Source organism: Mollisia scopiformis, assembly GCF_001500285.1.
Source record: "Mollisia scopiformis unplaced genomic scaffold LY89scaffold_1, whole genome shotgun sequence".
Classification (NCBI taxonomy): domain Eukaryota; kingdom Fungi; phylum Ascomycota; class Leotiomycetes; order Helotiales; family Mollisiaceae; genus Mollisia; species Mollisia scopiformis.
Genome location: NW_017263581.1, coordinates 2,397,233 through 2,409,729, shown reverse-complemented (window position 1 = coordinate 2,409,729; position 12,497 = coordinate 2,397,233). Strand labels below are relative to the sequence as shown.

At 45.7% G+C, this 12,497-nt stretch overlaps 6 protein-coding genes across 6 annotated transcripts; 1 reads left to right on the top strand and 5 right to left on the bottom strand.

Annotated features, from left to right (window-relative positions):
- Nucleotides 1-409: 409 nt before the first annotated feature.
- Nucleotides 410-1,173, top strand: LY89DRAFT_776653 (uncharacterized protein; the record flags this gene model as incomplete). Its single annotated transcript, XM_018222061.1, has 3 exons — nucleotides 410-547; nucleotides 609-795; nucleotides 861-1,173. The coding sequence occupies 3 exons, from the start codon at nucleotides 410-412 to the stop codon at nucleotides 968-970; spliced, it is 435 nt and encodes a 144-aa protein (XP_018078922.1). The 3' UTR covers nucleotides 971-1,173.
- Nucleotides 1,174-1,832: 659 nt separating this feature from the next.
- On the bottom strand, nucleotides 1,833-3,549 carry LY89DRAFT_727588 (uncharacterized protein; the record flags this gene model as incomplete). Its single annotated transcript, XM_018219169.1, has 4 exons — nucleotides 1,833-2,822; nucleotides 2,955-3,112; nucleotides 3,159-3,365; nucleotides 3,426-3,549. The coding sequence occupies 4 exons, from the start codon at nucleotides 3,547-3,549 to the stop codon at nucleotides 1,833-1,835; spliced, it is 1,479 nt and encodes a 492-aa protein (XP_018078921.1).
- Nucleotides 3,550-4,007: 458 nt separating this feature from the next.
- LY89DRAFT_727587 (uncharacterized protein) lies at nucleotides 4,008-5,611 on the bottom strand (the record flags this gene model as incomplete). Its single annotated transcript, XM_018219168.1, has 2 exons — nucleotides 4,008-5,260; nucleotides 5,320-5,611. 2 exons carry the CDS (start codon nucleotides 5,609-5,611, stop codon nucleotides 4,008-4,010), a joined length of 1,545 nt encoding a protein of 514 aa, XP_018078920.1.
- A 458-nt stretch (nucleotides 5,612-6,069) lies between these two features.
- Nucleotides 6,070-7,572, bottom strand: LY89DRAFT_663291 (uncharacterized protein; the record flags this gene model as incomplete). The annotated part of the gene is made up of 3 exons (XM_018212694.1): nucleotides 6,070-7,265; nucleotides 7,315-7,476; nucleotides 7,527-7,572. 3 exons carry the CDS (start codon nucleotides 7,570-7,572, stop codon nucleotides 6,070-6,072), a joined length of 1,404 nt encoding a protein of 467 aa, XP_018078919.1.
- A 612-nt stretch (nucleotides 7,573-8,184) lies between these two features.
- LY89DRAFT_727585 (uncharacterized protein) lies at nucleotides 8,185-9,550 on the bottom strand (the record flags this gene model as incomplete). The annotated part of the gene is made up of 4 exons (XM_018219167.1): nucleotides 8,185-8,353; nucleotides 8,402-8,885; nucleotides 9,215-9,337; nucleotides 9,385-9,550. 4 exons carry the CDS (start codon nucleotides 9,548-9,550, stop codon nucleotides 8,185-8,187), a joined length of 942 nt encoding a protein of 313 aa, XP_018078918.1.
- Nucleotides 9,551-10,771: 1,221 nt separating this feature from the next.
- LY89DRAFT_679669 (CGI-121-domain-containing protein) lies at nucleotides 10,772-12,484 on the bottom strand. The gene is made up of 3 exons (XM_018213923.1): nucleotides 11,829-12,484; nucleotides 11,579-11,701; nucleotides 10,772-11,248 (listed from the first exon to the last, which is right to left on the bottom strand). Exons 1-3 carry the CDS (start codon nucleotides 11,982-11,984, stop codon nucleotides 10,931-10,933), a joined length of 597 nt encoding a protein of 198 aa, XP_018078917.1. The 5' UTR covers nucleotides 11,985-12,484; the 3' UTR covers nucleotides 10,772-10,930.
- Nucleotides 12,485-12,497: the final 13 nt, after the last annotated feature.

Below are 12,497 nucleotides of genomic sequence, written 5' to 3'. Positions count from 1 at the left end.
TGTAAACTATTTAAGATCAAGGGTACTTTTGTGAAACTTCTCAGCACAAAGGCCTGCCTTTCTATCAAATCATATGACGCGTAATTTTGTTCTCCGTCTCTCTGTGAAATGGATTGCCAATCCTCGGCATGCCTTGCAATTTCTTGCTCAATAATCAGTTTACAAGATCATCTATGGGCTTGTGTTGACCAAAATACTAGGTAGGCATCATTGTCTGGTTTGAGAACAAATAATAGGGGGAAGGCTCGCTTAAGTTAGCGCCAAATTTGCAGCCTCGCGGATAACAACAAGCAACCTCTCGACCTCTTCTCCGTATAGAAACAAATCTTCGCATTATCTTCGCAACATCGTCCAGAGATCTCACACTCAATCCAATACCCTCAATTGTAGCACCACTCGCTGTACGATCATGTCGGCTGAACCTAATTCCGTTGCGCCTCTTACTGCGGAGGAGATCGCAGAGATTGCAGAGTACGAGAGAATCGTGAAATTCGCAGAAGACATCGTTGCCGGCCGTCATCCACGCATCAAGATCGATGTTTCTCTTGTACGTATCGTCTTATCCTTAAAATTCGAAAGTTCTAATGGCTAATAAAAGCTGTAAACAGCTGGCCAACTGTCCTCTGAGTGGTCCTCCTGCAATCGCCTCTCCCCTTCCCGCCACCGCTCCTATTCCCTCGTACATCTCCAACGCTCCAGCAGTAAAAATCGATTATGGTGTCAATTACTATAAAGTTCTTGGTCTTCAATCAGGTGTCAAGCATGATTCCATTCTCCGTGGTTACAAGCACAAGAGTAAGTTCTTGTTGACCATATCAACAGCTTTTAAATTCCCCAGAGCTAATCAAGATTCTTTCTAGAGGAACAATTCGGCCCTAACTCTGAAGTGGGCAGAGCCAATCGCCAGGCCGGTGGTTTGAATGCTAGCCATGCTGAAGGCACTTGGCGCAAGATCAGAAAGGCATACTAAGTCCTCTCCAACCCTCGCCTGCGCCAACAATACGATGATGGGCGCGCTCCTGCTCTCGCTTCAAGTACATATCCTGCCCTCGCTTCCGCAGAGCCTAAGGAGGCGATCTGGGAGGTGTCTTTGGCGAACCGGGTCAAGCAACCCCCTCCGAAGCATAACCAAATCGAGGAAGACGCTGATGGCGCTGCATCGGATACTGATAGTACCAAAGCCTTATATTGGGGTTTTAAAGGACAGAGGGTTCGAGGATAATTGTGGTGGAGTTATTTCCTGTGGCGTTTCTGGCGTTTGGTAGTGTAGAGAGGAGATGAATGAACCCGTTGTGCCCGAGATTGTTGATTGGACTTCCAGATCTTCTTGTTTTGAGACTCTTTGTGGATGTGAGATAGAGTGAAAAGTAAATATTTGTGGTCGTCTAAGCCTTGAAAGCTCAAGTGAGCCGAAGACTCTACCTAGACTAATAGCAAGGAAAGAGATTTTGCCTCAGATTCTGAGGTGACCTCATTTCGCAGAAAATTTCTGACCCAAGAAACAGGTGTTGTGAATATAGTTGAAAGAATGCAACAAAGGAACGCAAGCCACTCCGCCTATGACTTTGCGCATTGAAGTTGACTTAGAAATCGTCTATTAGCAAGAAATGGGAGACTTTCATTGACATCGCCAGATCGCTGATGCACGAATCGAAATTTTCACCATTGTTGATCTAGATTCATGGTAAAGTTGGTTACCTATTGGCTAGACTACGATACATAAGCTTGCTGTAGCTAGCTGCAGTACTGTCCATGTCCAATTCTACCTACCAACCTTCCACGTATCTTCGCAGTATCCTCTCTAACATCAAGCAGACTACCAGAGATGGCTCTCAGTAATCTTTCAACCGTATGAGTTGAAGAACACCTTCCGATTCCTTCTTTGTGTCTACCAGCTTGTCTTCGTCAAAGATCTCTCTGACATCGTCGTAACAGCTGACGAGAGCACCATCTGGCTTCATGTAAAACACCCGATAGGATGCTACAGCGTCCTTCAGGCAAAGCATACTATAAACGTCTCGAACGATCGGCTTATATGTATGAAATGTCACACCAAGAGGGTGTTCGCGTTTGTCCACAGGAGCTACATCCAGCTTTTGGACAAGCCATCGTCCGTGATTCGCTGGTTCCTGGAGCATCAGGACGCAAATCTTAAATGCGGGAATTCGAAAATCTGGACTTTTGCGAAATTGTTCAATAGTTTCATCAATCTGTTGTTGAATGAAGGGTACAATTCTCAGATATTGATTCAAAAATCCCTCGTTGTCATCGGTGGATTGAAACTTTGATAGGTCATGGAAGTCCGTAGTTTTGTCACACAATGTATATTTTAGATCGTCGGCTTCGATGAGGCGATATTCCCGTAGGGAAGCTTTCGAAGATTGGACTCTCGTGCGCCCTGTGGGGACATAGGTATAAGAAACCAATTCCGGACACATGCACGTAGCAAGATACCATAAAGGCATACCATCGGAGCCTACTCGTTTGTAAACTCCAACAGCGATGTGTTGCAGCAATCGCAGGTCCAAAATCGAGCGCAGAGAGTGCAGGAGCGCGTGGGTGATGAAGAGTGTATCGCGCTTCATGTCGAAATAGCCTTGTGCGAAGTTGTATTTACCGTCTGAAACTCTGAAGTCACCTTTCCATAGCTTTATCTTTTGGTAGTGTTCTAGGAAGACGGTCCATGATTCCCAACAAGCCAAGTGAGCACCAGTGAGACGACGCTCATTCGAGTCCAAGGTGTAAAGAGGTCGTTCAATGCCTACTTTGTGAGAACGTCTTCTGAATGGAACCACTCTGGCATCCGGCAAGGCACATTCCCACTAATTACAATAAATTAGTATAGGCTTTGACTTAAAAAGGTAGCATAATGAAGATGGAACATTCAGGGGAGGTGTATTATAGCGATTGTTTTTGTTGCGGAAGATGAAAGAAAAGAGAAGGCTGTTACTTACAATCTTCAGTCGCAGCTCCGCAGGCAACCTTGGGAATGGCGTGAACGTTGGCTCTGCTTGGACCGCGGCTTTAGGCCATGGCACCAAGCATGTTTGGCTCATAAAAGCAAGTGCGACGGGACCCAAAGCCTCAGATGGTGGCAGAATCTTCCAAAACTCTATGGAATGTCAGTCACATATCACAAACTGAAACTCAGTAGATACCTGGATTGTAGACGCGCCATTCAGGATTTTTCGTCATAACAGCCAGGAAGTCGGCCATGCTGGGCAGTCTCAATCCTAATCTCCGTTCCTGCTCGGCGCTCGACTTTAGCTTTCGATTTGTAGGGACCCGTACTTGCTGCTCTGCGTGTTGACCGTTTTGCGCCTCGTTGATTTTGGGTTGGACATGCTCAGCATCATTTTGTGCACCTAAGATCGGAGTGTCAATTCTCTTTCATACCCAAGTTCTGTGATTTAGGAGCGCATTACCTTGCCAAAGATGGAGAGCAGACGTCTGAATCGCAAGCTCTTCCGATTGCGGCATCTTTGAGTTCTGGGAGGGGGTTTCTTCGGTCACAAGTGCCACTTCTGGTGAGAGCACGTTGTCCGCCATTGTCTGCGCGAGGAGCCAATGCAGTTTCAATGATGATACAACGCAGAATACAATAATCTGCGTTGAGATTAGAATCTGGAGTATGCGCGTTGACTTGTGGTGGGTGTGATCAAGTGTATGCGCTGAGGTTGGATTACCGAGAGGACGAGACGTGGAAAGTACCTAGGTAATTATCGTCAAAAGTGAATATAAGCCCTGTTATTGAGCGTGAATTGAACAGTCAACCTACTGATCATCCGAAGGCGAGCTAACCCAGAGCAAGTACAAAGACCGAAATTAATGAGCCTTCGATCTTCGTACTCCTGCTCGACATTGCCACTGAGATGCACATAACTGTTATCATTTATTTTGTGATGTGGTTTTATTACTAATTATTCTACAGGAGGTCAATGTTCTTGAATGGTTTTGTGAAATGCCGTTCACTACCATCTTAACGTACCTATTGCTCAAAGACCTATTCATGCGTCCTCCATGATGCTCAAACATCTTTCGCTCAAATCAAACCTCGACATATCCTCAACCCGTTCCATTGCCACTGAGTAATTCGAATCCGTGACCTTCTCCTCTTTCTTTTTTCCCTGTTTGAACAGCTCTTCGATGCCATCATACCTACTGTACAGTGCTCCACCTCGCTCGCATTTTACCGGCACGTTGATCTTACAACCTGTTTTGAATGTAAGACGTGAGTGTGGGTATTTCATACTTTGCTTGAGCGTGTAGAATTGTATGTCAAGGGGTAGCGGGACGATTGGGGCCAAAAACAGCAGATCGGTGCACCAAAGCTCTTTTCGTGGCTCTGTTGCTAGTAAAGCAACGTCAAAGCTCATTGGTCCTTTTGGATGCTCCATTAGTTGGATCGGTGGGAACACCTGCTTGAAGTGATCTATGCGTTCAGAGAGATTCTTTGATTTGGCTGCTTCAAATTGTGCTGCAATCATCGCGTCGGTACCGTCTCTGATCAAGGCTGTAATTCGTGAGTCGTCACCTGTTCTCTCATCTGATTCATCGCAGACGAACTCCAATTCTCTGAAGTTCTCGTCTATTTTTACCAGGCGGAGATCTGTACCGGGTTCTTCGTGACAACATGGTTTACCGAAGACTAGAGTAAGCTTCTTCAGCTGCGGGGTGATTATCCAAGCAGCTTGTGAAAAGAACCAATGGTCAACTTGAAATGTTGGTCCGAAATCACTGGAAACAGCCAAATTACGAACCTCTGATATATCCAGAGATATTCCCATGCCACGAAGCCTCATGTAATTTAGACCTTCTATCAACAAAGTATCTTCCTTTAGATCCATATAGCGTACGGGATGATCAGGGTTGATTGTAGCAACAGGCTCGTTATCAGAGCTGGGCGTGTCTCTTGCGAATTCAGGTGAAGGCTTGGTCAACATGTTGGTGTAATGCTCTTTGAAGACAAGTGCCGACTCTTGACAAGTCAGAAGATGTAGCTTCCCGAAGAAGTCCCCGCCATGCAGCAGCTTCCACTCAATCGATCCGTCTTCTCGCTGGGAATAGGTAAATTGGACAACTCGCGGCTTAGGCAAAGCGTGCTTCCAGATTAAAAGTCTCAGCTCGATTGGGAGATCCACAAATTTGGAGAAGTTATCAGCGGATCTCTTGGAGGGCCAAACCATCTTGCTGTAGACAATTCCACCTTTGATGAATTTGCCAGAAGCCAAGGATCCTCGGGGAACGATCTTCCATTTGTCTAGGACAAATACTTAGCAATGTTCCCCTCATCTTAGGTTCCGAATTTAGCGTGCTTACCTGGACTGTAGTGCAACCAATCGGGGTCTTTGCGACTGAGATCATCAAAACACTGCTGGGTTTTGGACACCAATTGATACTTCTCACGCTTCTCGTGTCTGTAGTAGGGAATATCTGGCAACGCGATGCCAGGGTCGGCGACAGCAGAAAAAGCATTGGGAACGGGAACTGTGACTTGCGCCTCAAGCTCTGGCGCCTCATCTGTAGCCCGATCTTGGGAAAACATCGCGGGATCCGAGGTGGAGAACGCAGAATTGTCAACCAAATGCGTCATGGAAGCGTTGAAATCCATTACTGATGCAAGGGCATGTTCAATGGTAATTGCAAGCGTTGTTGTGTTGTACGAAGCCTTTGCGCTTGATGTTTTGTTTACGCTTTAGTATTAGATCGAGAAAGCCTTAGCGACCCTTAGGTTAAGCTAGGTATTGAAGTCGGACTATCGGTGAATTACTCAGGTCATGTGAACTGCGCTGGGCTATAGCCACAACTACGAGGACTTTCTTGATCCTTCAAATCAGCTTCATAAGTTGAGATGATAACTAGCTACTTTTAGGGCTCCGAGTAACACGGATCCTGAATGGCTTTCATGATACTATACACTTCTCTTCTAGCTTCTATGGGATCCTCCATGAAATCTCCGTGATGAAGCCACCCAACCTTGAAGGTTATGAAACTACAACACATGATCTCCTTTACAAGAATTCCAGTCCGTCAAACTAGCCAGACTTACTTTCCCGCTCCATTTAATACTTAATCTAGGTCCTCTGGTACCGAAAACATGGCCCCAAAATCCCCCTCGCCATCTCTGCCGAAGTCTTTTATGGACGTTTTGGTCAGATCTCTGATGGGATCATTGTTAACGTCAGTTTGGAACAATTCCTTGATGCCATCATACGGACAGTGAATCGCACCTCCACGATCACACTTGACATTGAAGTCCCAATCTTCCATACCGAGAAATTCCAAAGTAGTGTCAAGGCACGGGACGATGGGCTTTTCCACCCTGAAAGAAACATCGATAAGGATTTGAGGTTTCGGCATTACAGCAACACTCTCCACGTACCACATGTTGCAATTGTCTTCTTCCACTGCAAGAAGTGATACTTGAAACTCGATGTTCTTCCACTCTTTGTTGGCTGCACAATGACTCTTGAACCGAGTATGAACTTCCTCTGCAGTGCGTAAACATTCGAGAAACTCGGATTCTCTGGCGAAAGCTGAGTAGTACTGTGAAAATCGGACGTCATCTTCCAATTCCTCCTTGCTGTCAATCTCACAGTACTTGATATCGTCATCGACACGAACGAGTCGGAGGCTGTCACCAGCAGACACTTGCCAATTGTGCTCGTCTGGTCGACCAAGAACGATTTGAAATCGTTTGAGAAGAGGGCAACGTTTTCGAATGTATGCAAATACCGATGTCTTGAACCAATGGAAGGCTTTTTCGTTGGAGATAGCTAAGTTTTGGATTCTTGAGAGATCAATGTCAAAGCGCTTGATGAGAACACTTGCATCAAGGACAAGAGTATCGCGCCGTCCATCAATCCAGGCAGTCTTACGGATGAACGAAGCATCGAATTGCAAGTGGTACTTGTCGAAGGTATCAATCTGATGGTATCGCTCAGTAAAGGCATGCCACGATTCGCGACAAGCCCAAAGATGTTGCAATCCTGCAAATGGCCATTCGCCGATTATATCGTCGAAAATAGGCAGATAGGTAGGTGACCCATGTCGAAGCTTCAATACGAGAATTCGAGGCTCGGGCAGTGTATCATTCCAAATCTTTCGACGAATTTCTGGAGGAAGTTGAGCAAACATTGTAAAGGAAGCTGGGAAAAGTTTGCGCTTTGGCCATTCGATGGTAACAGATTTGGGTTTCACGACGTCGTCCGTTCTTATGGAGCCATCGTCCGAAATCTTCCCTGCAGGCAGCATGTCCCAATGTTCTGAGAGTTGTCAGTATGTTGCGGTTGTCTTCTGTGGAGGGATACAAACCTTTGCTATAGACTTTCCATTTCGGATCATTGAAGTTATGGAACGGAGAGGTAAGTTTTGGTGGCAAATCCTCCTCGATGATAGGATTAGCTGAAGTCTCTTGAATTTCTTGCGATGAAGGGTTCTGGAAGTGTGGCCCTGAGTGAATCTCAGAATCCACATCTGACTAGATGTTAAATAGATTTTGCGTACCGGGAAGGGGGATCATTTACCGCTGTCGTCGAAAGTGAAGGCGTGATGATTCGTGCCGCATCTCATATTGGTTGAGTTTTGGCATTCAGCAGTATCATCACCTGGAATGTGCAACTTTGCAATGGTATTGGTGGTCACTGAGAAAAGTAAGGGCTTTGGGATCAAATAACAGCCTGGAAGGTGGATTAAGTACTACATATGAAGAATATTCAGCTTGAGGACAAGGCCAGTGCACATGCAAATTATAAGGTCCCAAGCGAAACAGGTAGTCAAGTCTAGAAAGAGTTCATCTGAAAGATCTGGACAGGAAGGCTTTGCATTGTCTTCCAGGAATGTCTATTATAGTCCATCTACTTTAAAGAGTTATCAATTAAATGAAAATGAACTAGAAAACAAAAGTTGGCCCTCGAGTAGATCAAAAGATAGGCTGGCTTTCTCAGCACCTGTCTTTACTCTAGAGCGGAACTATGCGATTCTTTTGTTCGATGGTTCATCTCAAAGAAGCGAAATTAAAGTGTTGAACAATTGGTAAGCATGGCCCGGTAACAGCAAGAGTTTCGCAAATCATTTCATTGTTTTAATGAGTAGTCTCTAGCCTAAGAAGCAAGCTCTAGTGTTTGGCTATTCAATGCCCCAAAGACCTCAAAAAACCTATTGCCATTGAATCCTACCAAAAGCTCAATGAACTGCGGGGTCGTCTGCGCCAATCTCTGTGTCCACATGAATGCTGGAAGCGTCGAATTCGTCAAATTCTTTCTTGGATTTCATCACCATCTCCAGCTTCCCCTCTCCATGTCCTTTCTCGGTATCTTCGTTGTGCAGCTTCTTGTAAGTAGGCTGGCCGGCCCTGCATTTCATGTGAACACAGATTTTTATCATGTTGACAGTCATATACCAATCCAAATACTCGTGTGCTGGCTTGAAGGTGTAGAAGCCGATTTCATAAGGCATCTTGACTACTGGTGCAAGTGCAAGGGTGACAACGTTCCATTTCTCCTCCCTGCATTTCTCTGCGGCGTAAATGACAACATCGAAAGTGATATTACTCCAGGGGTCAACGCTTTCCGTAGCGTCTCGTGTAAGGTGTTCTCGGAGTACATTGGCATTGTAGATGAGTGTATTGAGATCTCTACAAACATATTCGTCTTCGAATTTTTGGAGAGATTGCCAGGCACGTGGCTCGTTGTTGGTGCGAGCGAAGGGCTCAATTACCTCATTATAGATAGAGTGGTCGTCCGTGGGAGCGAATGCATCAACTACCTCAGTGTATATAAGATCGCTGTTAATGGAGAGAAGGCGAACATACGCATCGTTAGCATAAGCTAGCCTCTCAAGCCTCCTCAAAGCCATGGGCATATCAAACACGATGGTCAATTTCTCTAGCAGAGGAGTTTAACTGTCACCACCAATGTGTCTCTCGTAAAGTCAAAGTAATATGCGAAGCTTCTGAGGGGACGATCCTGCACAGACCGATCGGCTCCGACACTGGCACTCTCTGCTGCTATCCGAGTATAGTTTTCTTTGAAAACAGAAGCTGACTCATGAGAGGTGAGCAGATGTTCTATTCCAAAGAATTGTCGTTGAAATGAGAGAATACGACCCTCCCGCCTGGAATATATAACTGGATGAACATGCCCAAGTTTCACTACCTGTGGCTCAGGCAAGGCATGTTTCCAAATATTTAGGCGCAATTCAGGAGGCAGGTTACCGAACACCGTAAAAACTCGATTATATTGATGCTTCGGAGGGCGTACCATCACAGAGATATCACTTCCACCTTCAATGAAGTTGCCCGATGCCATGGTGCCAGGTTCAACTATCTTCCATGTATCTGAACATAATTAGTAATTGTAGCCCGCAGGAAGATTCGCAACTTACCTTCATTATAGGCGAAGAAGTCAGGATCTTTCTTCTCGATTGCAGTGAGATAGTCGGAGACTTCAGAACGTTGCGTACCAGAGAGCTGCATGTTGGCGCCAGCAGTCACGTCGTTGTTCTCCGGCGACTGATCGATGAAAGCTTTTGCGCTTTGGATATTTTCCATGTTGATGTTTATGTCGAACCAATACTATTGCACTAATACGAGTGGGTTTGTTGTGGTAAGAGAAAGGGAAGAATTGTCCAAGTTGCGCTCGCAGAAGAAATTTACTCAAGATGGTAATGTATCGAGGAAGATGTATTCAGACTTGGAAAATCACCTTATAAATAAGAGCTTGGCCTTGTTAGCCTGAGAGGCGCTAGTGGACTTGGCTCTAGTGTCAATATCTTGCCACAAAGTATAACAAGCGGAAATTACTCATTCTTAGGTTGGGTCTCACTGTCTGTATAATACTGGCTGTAGAATTCCTCCAAACTGTCAACTCTCTAAGGACATTCTCACAACTTCAAGTTGTCAGAAATGATCAGTATCGTAGTTATTCTGCGGTAAGTAACCAGATTGCCACCAATTATGATGTCGCAACGCATTACTTCAAAGTCTTTGAGGCTGACACTCTGCCTATAGTTGTATATGAGCCGACATGTACAATGCAGCTCAGTTGAAAGCTGACAAGTATTTTCGTCGTAGATCAACTAAAGGGAATCAACATATTTGTCTTGTGGCTTATCGTTATTCGGCTGTCATTGGTGTGTCAGTGAACTATGGCTTTTTTATACAGGAAAAGTGTCTAGGGTATGATTGAAAAGAGACAACTAGTTTGTGTGAGATCTTTTAAATCTTTAGTTGTATTAGAATTCTATTTCAACGATAAATGATACAGATGGTTTGTATCATAATTGCTTAGGGAACGGTGTAATAATGTCCGTGGCCTTCACACCTGTTCGTGCACCATTGGGCAGCAATATATTTCAGTTCAATCCTTGATCGTTTCACTCGAATTCAGTTCAAGCTCATTTACACTATTTGAATTTTGTCCCCCAAGTTTCTTATCATAATTATTTTCACGCTATCGATGAAGAGCATTCTGAAATATGAGATATCCAGATCTCAAGCTCTTGATCAATCCAAGAGAGAAATTACAATGTGCACTTGCAATATATCTATTTCTCTTTCATAAGGAGTCTCTTCTACAACCTTTGTCTTTGCTCCGCATCTGGTTCTATTAATGAACCTCTGTAACTGTACAGATCTCTCCATTTCGCGGATAGACAATTTCATGATACAAGCACAAGGCGGTGACAAGCAAAAAGCCAGACGCTGACACGACACTGCACCATTGTGTCCATGATCTGACATTGAAAGTATGGAGTCAGACCAATAGCAAGCCTTCCAAACCAGAACAGATAGGTGGCCCCCCTCCCAGGGTTTGAAGTGAGGAAAAGTGCACTTGCACCACACTCCATGTCCCGGATACCAAGTCTGACATACATCAAAGAATCATGAACCTTCACAGTAGCCAAGATACTGGACAGATAATTCATTCCTCTAATTCGTAGCCCCCCTCAGCGCCATAGCCCCCAAAATCAACATCTCCATCTCCCTCCTCTCCTCCGCCGTATTCCCATCCTTCTTCTTTCCCCCTCCTCCCGGCACATTTAACTTATAAATCTTCCTCACCCGCCCCAAATCTGTCATCGTTCCTATCTCTTCATCTGTAAAAGGGACAGCATCACCTTGTATCTGAGTCGAGAGACGAGACGAGAGGTCGCTGGGTGAGGTCTCGGAGGTGGGGGTTGAGACTTTAATTAAAAGGAGCGAGGTAGTGGTGGGTTGGATGCCGAAACGGCGGAAAGACTCGGAGATCTGTGGACGGAGGAGGTTAGTTGGGTGTTTGTGTGAGGTGGGACGATGGAGTGCTCATATGATGAATAAGGAAGGAGCGCTTAAAGAGGGGAGGGGAGACACATGGTGGTAGCTGAGAACTTAGAGTTACACAAGACAGATGAGAGATGATGTTTAGGAGCAGGGATAGTTTAGCGAAGCGAGCGTGATGGTGGAACGAAGCGTGACACGTAAGAAAGCTCGAGTGATCTCAAGCCAAAAGCCACTCGGCTGCAATATCAAGCCCGGGGAAGCAGGACTCGAAGCCCGGAAACCAACATCGGAATGCAACATAGTGAAAGCGGGACCAACGTTGTTGTTAGGAGACAGCGAGAAGACGATCTCAGAGTGCACATTTCGACTTCGTAACCTATTCGCCAGCAGATCGTTGACCGCGCGGTATACGGCTGCCAAGGCGTGTATCTTTGAGACAATCTATCGATTCATCTTATTATCAGTGACATTCCAATCTCAAACCCATCCCATGAGATCCACTCTCGTCACGTGTTTACATGCTGCAATTTCTGAAGAATTGAGGCTGGGGAAAGAAAGGGGGACGAACCACGCTAGCGTCTATAAGCGCATACTCGTAATCCGTGTTACCTTCCAAGAGCTGCTGCTGCAGAAAGGCGGCATTCTGGAGGTTGCGGTAGAGGGCGATGTGGATGGAGTGGCTTTGCGGGAGATGCTCTAGCTGCACCGTTTGAAGAAGTGCCATGATGGTGAGGAGGAATATGTTGGTGGTGGTACTCGTGCGGTTCAACGTCTGGCGGCGGGTGAAGCACTTGCCTCGTGTTTGTTGTTGAGGATGTCTTGATCGAAGGACCCCTAAGAATCGACACGAGGTTGGTGAACCCTTCAGCCTTGTGGGAAGGGTATTTGGAGGGTGTGATTGGCAGGTTCTTGTGTCCGAGGGCTTGCAGTGGGAGGATGCGGCTGGGAGCGTTCAGGCCCTGATTGTGGTTGAGAGAGCTTCAAGGACTCAACACGTGGAGTTCTTTTCTGTGGGCTCTTTCGACTATTCTTAGTCTTTGAAGCTGATAATAGAGTAGGATGCTTGCAAGTTGCAGCGATTATGAGATCACACCAAAAAGCACTATTGACAACCTGTGCTAGATTGTTCAGATGGCATGACTGTTCCAAAGGTGTGAATATGTGGGTGCTATAGCGCAAGAGTACAGGTTGTAGTCCATGGAAGGTTACAGCGAACATTTTTAGTTGCGCCTCTCAC